The sequence below is a fragment of the Centropristis striata genome, chromosome 5 (assembly GCF_030273125.1).
Source record: "Centropristis striata isolate RG_2023a ecotype Rhode Island chromosome 5, C.striata_1.0, whole genome shotgun sequence".
Classification (NCBI taxonomy): Eukaryota; Metazoa; Chordata; class Actinopteri; order Perciformes; family Serranidae; genus Centropristis; species Centropristis striata.
Genome location: NC_081521.1, coordinates 5,558,174 through 5,571,589, shown reverse-complemented (window position 1 = coordinate 5,571,589; position 13,416 = coordinate 5,558,174). Strand labels below are relative to the sequence as shown.

Here is a 13,416-nt window from a genome sequence, read left to right as displayed (position 1 = left end):
AGAGAAAGTTTCCATTGCATTCTGGCAGGCAAGCTGTGCCCCACAGCCCTGAGCCCTCTGCCATCTGTTCCTGTAAAACTGACATTGCAAGAGATGCAAAAACATAACATTTATTTAGTCAGTCAGCTTGTGGCTGTTTGGAACTGAAGGAAGTGAGTTACCAATGCTGGTTAGGCGAAAACAGGCACAGTGTTGGATTTGAATCTTTCCTCTTGTACCAAACCTGCACCTGTTTCTGGAGGGGTGTTGGACCACTCACCTGAGAGGACTGGAAGTTCTCCAGAGAGGGAGGAGAACATGAGAACAGCAGGACAGGCAGAGACTGTAATATCTGAGAGATGGTGAGGGTGTCAGGAAGAGGACAGAATTCATTTTTTCCTCATCACTGGTCAGAAAATGAACATGTCAGCAAGGGTAGTGTTTGGAAAGGGGCGCCTCACTCCCAAACAGCTCTCTTTCGCTTTCCCTCAGACGGATTCCCTGAGGAAAGGCAGCCGGTCTGCTGGAGCAAAGAGGAGGATGTTCTCGTTTTCTCTCAGATGTCGACTGGGCATCATCAGAGGGAGAACCAAAGGTAAAGCCAACAGAAAGGCTATGCAATCTTTTGGGAAATGTTAATGTATTCACTGGATGTCTTTGATACTGTAGAACAGAACATGTGAGACTTGGAAGTTTTAGTTATTTACCATATTATGCATTTTTTTTTTTTCTGTTGCAAAATAAGTATCTGCAATTTATTCCCTCATCAAATGACAAATATTCATTTAAAAACAAAGTGTTAAACTGTTAAAAGTCTGATAAAATCAACATTTGCTTGGCTGAAATGTGGGTTTTTGCCCGACCTTTAAGGTGAACACTGAAAGCACGAGTGTTTGTGACAAATCCTTATCCTCTGGCCCTTGTTTGTCACACACTGATCTGTGCTGGCTGACAAGTAAATTAGTCATTTTGCTTTTTAGACTTTCACTTGCAACTGCATCTGATCACCATGAGATGGCAGTGTGGTCAGTTTGATTGAGAAGCAGGTTAAGATTCATGGCCTCCTGCTTAGAATACCCACTTTATGTATGGATAATGAAAATGTAAGCTATTTTCAGAAAGGTTATTTTTACAATCATATGGATGAAACAATGGGAAAATCTAAAAAGCTGCACTAAATTGTGAAAACAATCCACAGTTTATCCTCTTAGAGTGAGAGTTATAAATATTTTGCACATGTTCTGTCATTTAAATTCTGCTGTTCTTTGTTTCTTTAAAAAAAAATAACATCCCTAAACTCAATTTATAGTCTAAAGTCACTGAAAACGTTCTGCTTTCTTAATCTAATCATTACATTATCGCCCACTCTGCGTCAATACTGTTGATTTCTGCTCTAGATGAAGTGCAAAAGAGTCAATTTTTATTAGAACCCAACATTTGCCACCCTGTTCCCAGGAGTTTTTATCAGTCCAACACACTGCTCCGTCTCCCGATTCTCTTTATTGTGTTGGAAATTAATTAGTCTCGCTCTGAAAGACTGCACTCGCTCACATTGTAAATGGGGTATTAAGGACAAAAGTCTCTGAGGAAATTATCTACACCAAAGAGTATTGTGTCCACTGGAACAGCTGACTAATTAGGCTCACTGCAACAGCGGGTAGAAACATGGAAATGTTTGTTTGTAATCACTTTACACATCTGTAAAATAAGCAGTTGTAGAGTAGAGGGTGTAATTTCACAATGTGTGTATTTTGGTGTGCTGGTATCTTACTTTGTTTTCTTTCCCCGCTGCATGAAAAGTCTCAGTGATGACAACAATTTGTCCGCAGTGACCAAAACAAATGAGGCAGACGAGGCTCGGAGGGACTGCCAGTCAGGCTGGAGAAGGGTGTTTGTTGTGGGTGGTGGTGGCTGTAGTGGGGGTCAGGAAGTGGCAGGCGTCGAGGCTTGTGTGCATGACAAATGGGCAGACAGGTGTGGTGGCGGGTCAGTCAGTAGACCCGTTAATGATTCTGTGTTTTGGTTGAGGGACTTCAGAGGGCCCCGGATTAGCAGCTCTCTCTACTGAACAGGAAACACGAGATGCATTAACTTTAACACAACCCATTTGCTTTTAAGTGTTCCTTTCTTGCTTATCCTCTCACTTGATCACAGTGAAATCTGTCATCACCTCATCGTGCACGACAACTGCACATTTCTGAATAACATTTCAACTGCTAGACATCTCAAACAGGCAGCTGTTCTGCACAGGAATTTTGCATATGCATTTTCCATTTTGTGTCTGTGTGTGCATGTGTGAGAGAGAGAAAAAGAGATACGAGCACTGTGATACAAGCTCTGTCAAAAAAATAAAATGGGTGCAGTCTTTACGTGAGAAAAACGTGACACAGTGCAGGGCTCAGCCTGACAATGAATGTGCAGGTGGTGTTAATTGTGTAGAGAGTTGAGTGTGTGCAGTTGTGTCGTGTCTAATCTCATTGTGTGTAAATGTGTGTGGGTGGGTTTGAGGATGTGCAAAAGAAGGGTGTTTGACTTGGTGGGAAAATGGATAAAGAGTGTGTGTGTGTGTGTGTGTGTGTGTGTGTGTGTGTGTGTGTGTGTGTGTGTGTGTGTGTGTGTGTGTGTGCGTGTGCGTGCGTGTGCGCGTGCGCGCTGGGGGAGGGAATGACGATCGTGTGTGCCTGCTTCACTGAACCCCTCTGGCAGAGGGAGAGAGAGAGAGCAAACACACTCACTCCAGCTCTGTATGGGAGAGGAGGGTTATGTGTGAGCTCATGTGAGTGTATGAACAGGGGATGATAAACCCTCTGGAAAAGGATGACTGATTAGTAGGAATAGCTCAAAATGGAACAACAGCAAGATGGCAAGAAAAGGACATGAACCATTGCTCTCCCTGCTTTGGATTTCTTTTTCTTTTTTTTGAAGAATAGAGCTTTTTAGGTTTTTGAGGATTGAGAAGAATCATTGACAGCTTTTTGTCTCCAAGTTTAAATAGAGAGGGGAACAAGAGATGATCAGAATTTGCCTTCTGGAGCTCATTTCCTAACTGGGTTTTACAAACGGGGACAAAGGTTAAGGAAATGTTGGCTGAGGAGTGAAAAAAACGAAGATGGTGCTTCTGTTTTGTCTGAGCGGCTGAGACTCTTTCCTCAGGTGGAACCTCAGCTCTCTGCCCGCTGCTAAAGATCAGCAAGGTTACTTCCCGAGGGTGGCTGCGCTGACTGAACTACAACCATGCTGTGTGGTCTGAGGAGAGACACCAAGAACAGCATTGGTAAGAGAGCACCACACTCTGATAAGACAAGGGGGTCAGCTTGTGTGTTGTAGTAGAGGTTTTGTGTCACATGGACCACCTGTAAAGAGCGGCTTATGTTCAGGAATGTGTAGTTCATCTGAGGGACAGACACTGCAACTGGAAAGTCTTCCCTCTGATCTGTAGCCCATATAATTCATGTCTTATGGTTGTGATTGGCTGAAAAGATTTAAATGTCAGTGGACTTGAGCACCAGCCCTGCATATCGTCTTGCAATCTGTAATTGGGGCAGATATAGCAACGTAAACTGGGTCTTGCAGGGCCCCCGTTTATAAATAAAGTTTGACATCTGAAAATAGCATTATGATTTCATTGTCATTGTGAGTGCCGCCCCCATATTTAACCTACATTCTGATTGGTTACAAGAGCGATGGCATAAAGCGCCCTGAATTAAACCAGGAGTTAATTAACTCACCACATATTCATGCAGCAGCACAGAATTTTATTTTAGTCAGTGCAACGCTCCAAGGTCCTTTTGATGCAGCTCTACTGGCAAACCTCATCCTTGAGCCTTTAACTAACCCCCTCTTCAAACACAATAGAGCAAAGATTTTTTTTAAAATAGTTGTTTCATTGTTGGGGCTGTTTATTTATCAGCTCTGTCCTGATTTTAATCCTGCCCGTTAGCGTAGATGATGGTTATTTTAAGCTGGAGGAGGATGGTTGGGGGATGGCTTGATGGTACAGTAGTGTTCAGTCACGTGCAGAATGCTGGGTCTGCGTTACCCAGAGCCAGTGTTGCCTTTTGACTGCGATGACAGCTGCTGGACTGTCAGGGCCCTCAGGAGCCTGCGTTGTTACGAGGCTTTTGCCCAACCTAATGTGTTTGCGATGTGTCACTCACTTTGTTTGTGCGTCACAGCGACTGGACAGGATGTTTGTGCATGGATGTGTGTAAATTAGTGTGAAATACCATACTATGCATATGCATGTCCTATACATTGTCAAGTCCAACAAACATGCCTGTAGTGAAGGTCTGACTCATGCAGCTGTGTGCACAAGAAGGCTGCATTTTTTCTTCTTTGCTCCCCATATCCAGGGCCTACCCAAAGGTTTCAGGTCAGGTTTGACAAAAGATCCATGCCTCTCAGCTGTCTAAAGGCCTCGTCTTCAGCTGGGCAGAAGTGGAAGCTTGATGGGGACAGAGTGAACAGTTTGTTTTACGCCCCGCGAGCACTTGCTTCCCCTCAGCTCAGCCTTGATAAATCAGCACAGATAAAAGACTGAACTGAGCGAATGTGGAATGTCATTTTTCTTGTCACATTGATATACTGTCAGGCCTGGGACGATACCTCTTAAATGGCCAGGTCTCATTTCTGACCTCTGGAGCACATGGAAGTAGATCTTCTTTCAGTTGACTTTGCTCTGTTCAGCAAGCTAATGGGAATCTGCGCCTACCTGACTGAAGTTTATCATTTTCTTACTCCTATAATTAGTCCTTGTCATACGTCTGTTTGGTAGATGATAATCACAGCCTGCAAACAGGAGGTATAAGGTTGCCATGGATTCAGATTATGAGCTGTGAGCTACAATAGGAGCCCCATTTTCTAGGGTGACCATATTTTGATTTCCAAAAAAGAGGACAATCGGCACGGCCTCGAGACACAAATTCAGACAGGATGAACATGCTTTATTATGCTTCAATGGTGCAAAATTAACTTCTGTAATAAAATAAAATGAAATCTGTAAAAACTTGTAACAAAATAATAGGTCTCGTAGACTCTTTTCAAATAAATGAATAAATAATATGAAATAATGTTCTAAATATGAACTCCTCTGTTAGAAAATCTAGCTTCAACAATATATCTCTTAATAACTGCAATAAGATAAATAATAGAAGAGTCTCACAAAGATACTAACTTAACAAACAAAAAGGATCTATACTTTTCATCTTTAGTTGTCTTTGAGCTTTGAGCTTTGAGATCTCCACCACCTTTATTAGACACTGAGACATATGTGCCAGCATTGCACACGGTGCACTCCGCCTCCCACCTGTCCCGACCGGGAAATTTTTTTTGCAGTTCATCTGTGAAGCTGCACTTACGCACTTACGGCATTTCCCGTGCAATGTTGCTCCGCTGTTCAATCTGCCCTCTGTCTGCTCTGCTCTCTGTCTCTCTCTCTGTGTGTGTGCGCGGCGCTGACCCGCCCACAAGGCAGCCTCTTGGTAATTACGTCTCGCAAAATTGTGTGCAAAGCGCCGGTCAAATTACGTGCATGTGAACTGGTCCTATGAAAAACAGTGAACACCGGACATTTTCGTGAATTTATAAAACCCGGCCGGACGCCCCGGACAGGACGTAAAAAGTGGATATGTCCGGGCAAAAGAGGACACTTGGTCACCCTACATTTTCTGACATATATTTATATTTAAATTTTTGGCTAATTGGCACCATTTAAAGTATGCCGAACTAGCTTTTAGCAGCTAATGTTTGTAATGAATGTCCAGAGAGTTATCACTGTTACACTGAAGAAAAGTTTTTTAAAAATGTGATGATTCTCAGGCATGTTTTTGAGTAACATGGAGTGCCTTTATGCTTTCTAGTGGAATTTATGAACTTTTTTTTGCTTTGCATCACAGTTAATGATAGCCTCAAAAGTGTAAGTCACTCTGTATCTAAAAATGTTTCTGTGAAGACATAATCGAGTGCTTGAGATCGTAAAGTACCTAAATTAACTTACCAATTCCATATACAGCGTGCACCTGTCCCTGACGCCTCACACAGTATCTTCGTCCCTTCTGCTGAACAGTTTGAAAACCTCTCATGTATAAATAATTTGTGAAAATAGGGTGTAAGTAAAATAAGGTTTTAACTCGGGATGCATATGGATTTTTATCGGCTAATAGACCCACCAATAACAGATAATTAACTAATCTCTTGGTCCATACTGACGATATAAGCCATAGCTCCACATTTTAGTGTTTTTAAAAAGCAGTTCAAAACCTGAAGTTTATGCACACCTGAGGCTGAGAAATGCTAAAATGTTGTGAGCAAAGATGGATAATTTATAGTTTGGTAGCTCTGACTTCATAATAAACAGTTTTATATCTTAATCTGACCTAAACAGATCAGACATGGCACTAAAAAAGAACAGTTGAAAAGGTAAAGTAGGCCTACATCAAAAAACTTCACAAACATAATTTGACTTTTAAAGAGAATTTCACCAAATAATTCAAATTTGTTTTACATTATCTGTCAATATGTACTTATTACATGCTCATGGCAGATTGCAAACTTTAATGGTGCATATTACCACTTACAGTGTATAGATAGTGCATAGTGTATTTACATCAATAAAAGCAATTTGACTTCGTATTATAAGCTGAAAATGCTTCAGCTATAATTAAATATTGGAATCATACATAATAATATCAATTTCCCTTTATTGGATGATAATTAATTAGTTTTGATCAGTCTTCATACACAATATAAAAGCAGTCACTAGAGACTTGAGCTTGTCTGTAGCACGAGGCACTAACATGGCCTCTCCACTCTTAAAAAGAGGCCTTGTGCAGCTCCTCTTTAAGTTTGCAATATGATGTTCAATCACTGTGGCGGACAGCTGAAAAGGTAATCCGCAGTGGACAGGATTAGAGAAGTGCCAAGTCCGTTTCCTCATCACTGTGACTGCTGCTGACATGCTTGTGTGGCTGCATTCAGGTTCAGATGGCCGAGCAGTGGCTCTGCTAATCTGAGGCCAGCCCTTTGCTCTGTCAGCAATGGGTCCCACTGTGGGTAAGAAATAAAAAATAAAAAATCAGCTTCCCTGCAGAGCAGATTGAACATTTCCCAGCTTTCTGTAACAGCTGCTGTAAATGACATGAAAATGATGATTTTCTCTCCATGCCCGAACACTCCATTAACCGCATGCTGTTCCTTCAGGAAAATTCCCATGCTTTAGTAGCTGCATACATCAAGCTCGCCGCAAATGTGTTCTTGTGTTAAATTAATGGTTTTCAAGGGTCTTGGCTGCAGACAGAGAGGAGCTATTTAAAACCCTCAAACCTTTTATAGGATTGTGGAAACAAAGTGGGGTGACCTTTCAGAGTTCTGACTTGAGGCCGATCATTCTGTTTCAGTTCAGTTTCATATCTGATGGATGGATGTGGCTGTTGGCTAGCCCACACATTACCCAGGGTGCAGTTCAAAGCATTAACATGTGTGCAGCTGTCATCATCTGCAGCGGATGGTCATGTTCATTTAGCCTTCTGCTGCAGAGTTTCCCAACATGTCACCACAGTGCTTCCTAACAGCACCTCCATACCTCCTGCTGTCTCCTCAGATGAAGGGCCATACTCAAAGGGGAGCAACGAGTCCCGGGCATCTGACCAATCACATCCGTCCTGCAGGCGAAGCTTCTCAGGTACAATCCAGTCAAATCTGACATTTTGTTTCCTATCTGTTATCTGATTCATGCTAATGCGTCCTCAAAAAGAGGGAGAGTCATGCCGTCTTCAACTGAGATTTTTGTCTGTGTGCGAGTCGTGCGTCTGCTGTGTTTTGCTTGATGTTGCATTGTTTCGAATGCTTAGATAAGGTGAAAAAAATGCTTGTGTGGCATACCTGTCATTTGCACTAAACTACACTTGGTGGACTTCACGATTTAACAGCACAGCAGAACGTGGACCACAAGACAGAATGAGTCCTCTGATGACAACATATAGCCACATATCAAGAAACTCTTTTTTATTCCCTTAACAAGTACAGTTGGATATAACTTTATGACCCGATGAGTCTGCTGTAATTATCAATTATTCCCTCTTTTGTGCAAAATGCATTCAATTTCTTTCCATTATCAGTATTTACTGTGCTATTAATAAAACTGACTCTGTCCTCCTGCTGCTGCTGAACCCGTCACAAAGATTCACTCAGATTGAGAGATTTGAAGGAACAAGGAAAGGACAGGAAAGTGAGAAAATAAAGTATGTGGTCGTGTGTCAGAGGGCATTTCTGTGAGCGATTCAGGAGAGAAACATGAAGGAAAAAAAGTCTTTCATTGCCTCTCAGACAGGGTGATTCTGTCAAGCAGACCCTAATGCTGACTGTGGATCTGTGCCTGTGTCTGTATCTGTCAGCAGACGAGTACCGAGGAGTGACCACAGTGGACCTGATGAAAAGGGAAGGCAGCAGCCTTGGCCTCACCATCTCCGGAGGCTCCGATAAAGACGGCAAGCCCAGAGTGTCAAACCTACGGCCAGGTGGGCTAGCTGCCAGGTGAGATCACTGCTCCGTGATGCGGTCAAAACCTGGCAACCACACCAAGCTGTCCGGACTTGTTATTCTGCTCCCACAAACGTGCACATGTTGCAAAGTTACACCAGCTCGCCTTAGCTGCAGGACTGTAGGCGTTGTGTTAAATCGGCTTGATGCCGTCCCTCAGAGTACCACCCAGAAGTCCCCAGGAAACTATATAAGATATGTCCATAGATTTACTTTTATGTCATTTTTTCATGCTTAATTTACTGCACGGTGGTAATTATTCAACATAAATCTTGTGTGAGCTTGATTTTTTTTGTTCAAAGATTGCTTAATTAAGATTCGATTAAACTAATTTTCCGAGACGTCAACGCCATTAAACTAATTTTCTCCAACATCAACCACATGAAAGGAAAATGTAGAGGAGGACTCACGTTTTGTGATGATTAAGCAGCCTGTGACTAAAGTGTAACACACACACACACACACACACACACACACACAAGATTTGTAAGAATGACACATCCCCTCTGAAAATGTCTTGGCCAAATATGCCATCGCTTGTCAAATCCAAGGAGGTTTAAAGACAGACACTGTGCTAATTCTTCCAAGCAGCTTGTCTTCCCTCAGCTGAGTTCATGCTTGTGTGGAAGTGCTGGCTAATTTACTGGGTGGAGAGACAAGCAGTTAGACAGGGGGAGAGAGACTGGCAGGGACACTGTGTGATGAGACCGGACCGGATGACAAGCCGCTCGTGTCTGCTGGTCAAGACATCTCTCTCTGTCTGCTGTCACTGCTGATTGGCAGTAGCCCAAAGGTGAGAGGGGTGAGCAGGACAGAACATCTATTTGATTAATTAGGCCTCCAATGAGCAGCGTGTTGACTCAGAATGTCATATGTGAGACAGCATATACAATCATCTGTGTCAGTGTTTGAAAAGGAGACGCTTTCAGCCATCAGCTTACTATCGTACACAGCTGGCTCCGTATGTTAGTCTGCATAGTGCAAAGGGATCGGTAGTTACTGTTTGGACACAATTTCATACAACCGACTGCTTGTTCTTATTATACTTCTTTCTCACAGTCGGAACAGTCAGAAAATTTACTTCACATCAGAATGTTGCAGCAAAAAAAAAAAAAAAGAACCAGGTCACGTAGTGACCGTGGAGTCACCCGTTGGTTTGTGGCCCGATTGAAGCATCGAGTTCAGCGTTACACTTGACGCCATCTTGTTTCCGATATGGGAAGGAGACCATATTTAGACTGTAGAGGAGCGAGAGGGATCTGACGACACTGACTACACGCCTCTCCACACCGGCAACCCGACTGAACGAAGCCGCTGCTCATTAATGTTAGCATTAACTGGAGCATTACCTGGGATGTTCAATTTGGCTACCAAAAAACAAAAACAAAACTTATGTTACTTAGCTCAGAAAAATGATCAGTGACTCCTTGGAGTGTCTGTTAGTCCAACCAAATGCTGAACAAGACATTTTTACTGAACAAAACATTCAAATAAACTGTCATTAACTTTATTGACACGTTGCCGTGGATATGCATTGTTTTGCTTCTCTCCTGATGACGGCTCGCCTTGTTAGTGACCTGTCAATCAAAGGTAGCCACACCCCAAATCATATGTTTCTTTATTTTCTATTTTGAAGATTTTTTACCAGCGTTTGAGACCATAGTGTTTTCCTAAAAAAAGTTCTGAGGTAATAAATCAAGTGAGAAGTTTTCTCATTTTGTATTGAAATGAATTGACCGAAATGCTTATGCAGCCGCTGTCAGCGCCCCCTGCTGAAATTTTTGGTAGAATGCAGCTTAAGGCACTTCCTGTTTTGCCTCACTGCTCAGACCAGGAGGTTGCCGCCTGGTAAATTCCTGCAACCTGCATACTTTCTAATGACCAGCAGTGGGCGACTCCATTGGTTGCAAAAATAAGTCCAATTGTATAGAAGTCTATTCGAAAATGACCCTACTTCTCACTTGATTTTTGACCTCAGTAAACATTTTCCTAACAAGCCTCAATCACTAGTGAACCACATCTCTCAAGTTACAGATGAATGCAGTTTTAGGCTATCAAAAGTAGGACTCTCAGACACACTTTCAATTTAAAAAAAACCAAGTGACCCGGTGAATCTAGAGCTATCAGGGCCCTGGGGCAGTTTTCCACTTTGCTTGGTTAGTAATCCAGCTTTCATCTTGATGGTCTGCCCATACTTTTCCACAGGAGTGACCAGCTGAATGTGGGAGACTACATCAAGTCTGTGAATGGCATCAACCTCTCAAAGCTTCGCCATGATGAAATCATCAGCCTGCTGAAGAACATTGGGGAGCGAGTCGTGCTGGAGGTGGAGTACGAGCTGCCTCCATTTGGTAGGGGAAGTTCTGCAAGATGAATTCTCTGCCTCAATGTCCAACAAATGCTCAGACCTTAAGAGACAGTGCTGTCATTAAAGGGATAGTTTGGAAGTATCCAAAGTCAGTGTATCACCCACAGAAGATGAAGGTTAGCATGGTTAGTTTGGAGAAGTAATATACGGCTGTGGACAGGGCCATGGAAGAATAGCCACCTAACTACCCCTTTAAGACAAACTATTTGCATTTTTAAATACACAAAATTAGGAAATGGTTTCAAAGAATGTTTCATTAAGGCTGCAGACTGTCAGGCTCAAAGCAGGACTCAGACGCAGAGATAGAGTATGTCAAAAGCACTTTATTTTGGTACTTAGTCAGCAAGAGGAACTCCCCGAACAGAGGAAACAAAAGGGCTATGAACATTAACAGTCTAGAAGACCTAACACTCATAATCCCTAAAAGAGGGAAAACACAAAACTCCTGACTATCCTGAAACTCAGGGCAAACTATCCTACGGGATAAGGAATAAACTACTAGACAAGGGAAGGGGGAAAAAGGGACAAAATAAAATACTAATAAACAAAAGGCGCTCCAAAAGGGAGGAAATAACCTATCAGGGAAAAAGACTAAACTAAAAATCACTCCGTAAAATGGAGGAACAATCTAAGGGAGAAAAACTAAATAACTCAAAATCACTCTGAAGGAGGAATAACAAAAGGCAATCTAAACAACTAACAAACTAAGGGAGCAGCTAAGCTGTGAAAATTTACAAAAGAAAATCACTCTTACGAGGAGAACAAACTTGAAAACGAAGCAAGGCAGATGACTGTGGCGATGACAAGAACTGTGGAAATGCTGGCGAGACGAAAAACGACACACTGGCACAGGACAAGGGAGACACAGACTATTTAACACATGAGGGAGGGAGCACCAGGTGAACACAATTGGTAATTAGGGGAGACACTCAGGCAGGTAGCACACACAGGGAGGGGCAGGTGATCTGAAACGAGAGGAGAGTTACTTTTCAAAATAAAAGCAGTGACGAGACCAAAACATAAAAAAACCAAGACCTCACCACGGTGTGACACAGACCATGAAAAGGGACTAGTTTATGATTTCTAGATGTCTATTTTAACACTGAGCTAAATTTTGATGTTAAGTTATTTAACCCTTTGATGCATAACATTTAAACACCTTCTAATGCACAACATGGGTCAAAAATGACCCGCAATCATTTCCCATGTTATTTCATGCTGGCTGTGTGTTTGAATATCTTTGTTTTCATTACAACATATCATTATATCCATTTTTCCTTTCATACTTTATGAAGAAAAAATAGTTTTTGTATTATTTCATCAAGTTTACACGCATGGGTTAAAAAATGATCTTGTACATTAGAAGCGTAGTGATACAAAAAGTGATACACGAAATTAACAATTTGAGTATATGTGTAACTATGTTTGTCTTATTTTTAAGGTTTAACTTTAAAAGAGTTGTTAGAACCACCAGATTACATTGGAAAATCACATATTTTAACATTTGAGACTTATTAGAGCCACCAAATAATGATTTCCACTGGAAAAACACTAATTTAACAAAATAGGAAAGTTAATATTTGTGTCTTCTTTGTCAGGTTTTAAATTGGTGATTGGTGACAACATATAAACACCTTCTAATGCACAACATGGGTCAAAAATGACCTTGTGCATTAGAAGCGTAGTAATAAAAATAGGTGTTTTATCCAAAAACTAAGAAATAAAACCAAAAAATGGGATGTATGATGATCAAAAACAAGTTATTTGAGGAAAAACCTGGAATACTGAAAGATGAAATTAATTTATTGCAAAGATATAGAATATAAAAACTTAGTCGGGTCACTTTAGACCCATGTTGTGCATCAAAGGGTTAAATGTCTATAAGTATATAAATCTGTTTTTTTGCAGCATTTCTGTGAAGCAGACAGGTATAACCGAGACATCTAAAAAAAATTATCCCTGTTTTAACCTCGATAGCCAGACATCTTTCAACCCGCAAATCACCAGATCAATATTTATTGGGTTTCCTTGCCTCAGAAACAGAGTTGGTCCCCGGGCGCTGCACTGTGGCTGCTCACTGCTCTTAAATCATTAGCAGGGGTCAAATACATGGAATTAATTTCCCCACTGATTAATTAAACATACTTCCACAATCCATCTTTATTCATTCTCATGATTCAGTACTTACAAACTGTTGTGAAGGCTTTCTATGTAAATAATATTATATATAGCTTCGGAGGACTGTGGTAATAATTTCCTGAATCTGTCCTTTCTCAGTCCAGAACCCCTCAGGAGTCTTAACCAAAACCATAGAAGTGTGTTTACACAAAGAGGGAAACAGCTTTGGGTTTGTCATGAGAGGTAGGTGAACAGGATGGTTTGTGTAAATCCTTCAGTAAAAATAATTAGCTGTCTGCATCGATTTATGTCGTGTCTTTTTGTTTATTTAGGAGGCTTCCATGAGGACTGGCGCAGGTCTCGTCCTCTGGTGATTACGTACGTCAGGCCCGGAGGTCCCGCTGACAGGTGAGGGG

The 13,416-nt window shown here is 41.7% G+C and overlaps 1 protein-coding gene across 2 annotated transcripts in view; it reads left to right on the top strand.

Moving 5' to 3' along the window:
* Positions 1-191: 191 nt before the first annotated feature.
* Positions 192-13,416, top strand: part of grip2a (glutamate receptor interacting protein 2a) — a 60,749-nt gene continuing 47,524 nt past the window's right edge. Inside the window, exons 1-6 of one of the 2 annotated variants that reach the window (XM_059332514.1) lie at positions 192-574; positions 7,577-7,657; positions 8,370-8,508; positions 10,720-10,865; positions 13,160-13,243; positions 13,333-13,408. In XM_059332514.1, the coding sequence (XP_059188497.1) occupies positions 397-574; positions 7,577-7,657; positions 8,370-8,508; positions 10,720-10,865; positions 13,160-13,243; positions 13,333-13,408 (704 nt within the window). In that variant the 5' untranslated portion in view covers positions 192-396. Of the gene's footprint in view, positions 575-3,062; positions 3,254-7,576; positions 7,658-8,369; positions 8,509-10,719; positions 10,866-13,159; positions 13,244-13,332; positions 13,409-13,416 lie in introns of those variants that run through there. The other variant, XM_059332515.1, reaches the window with a different exon arrangement.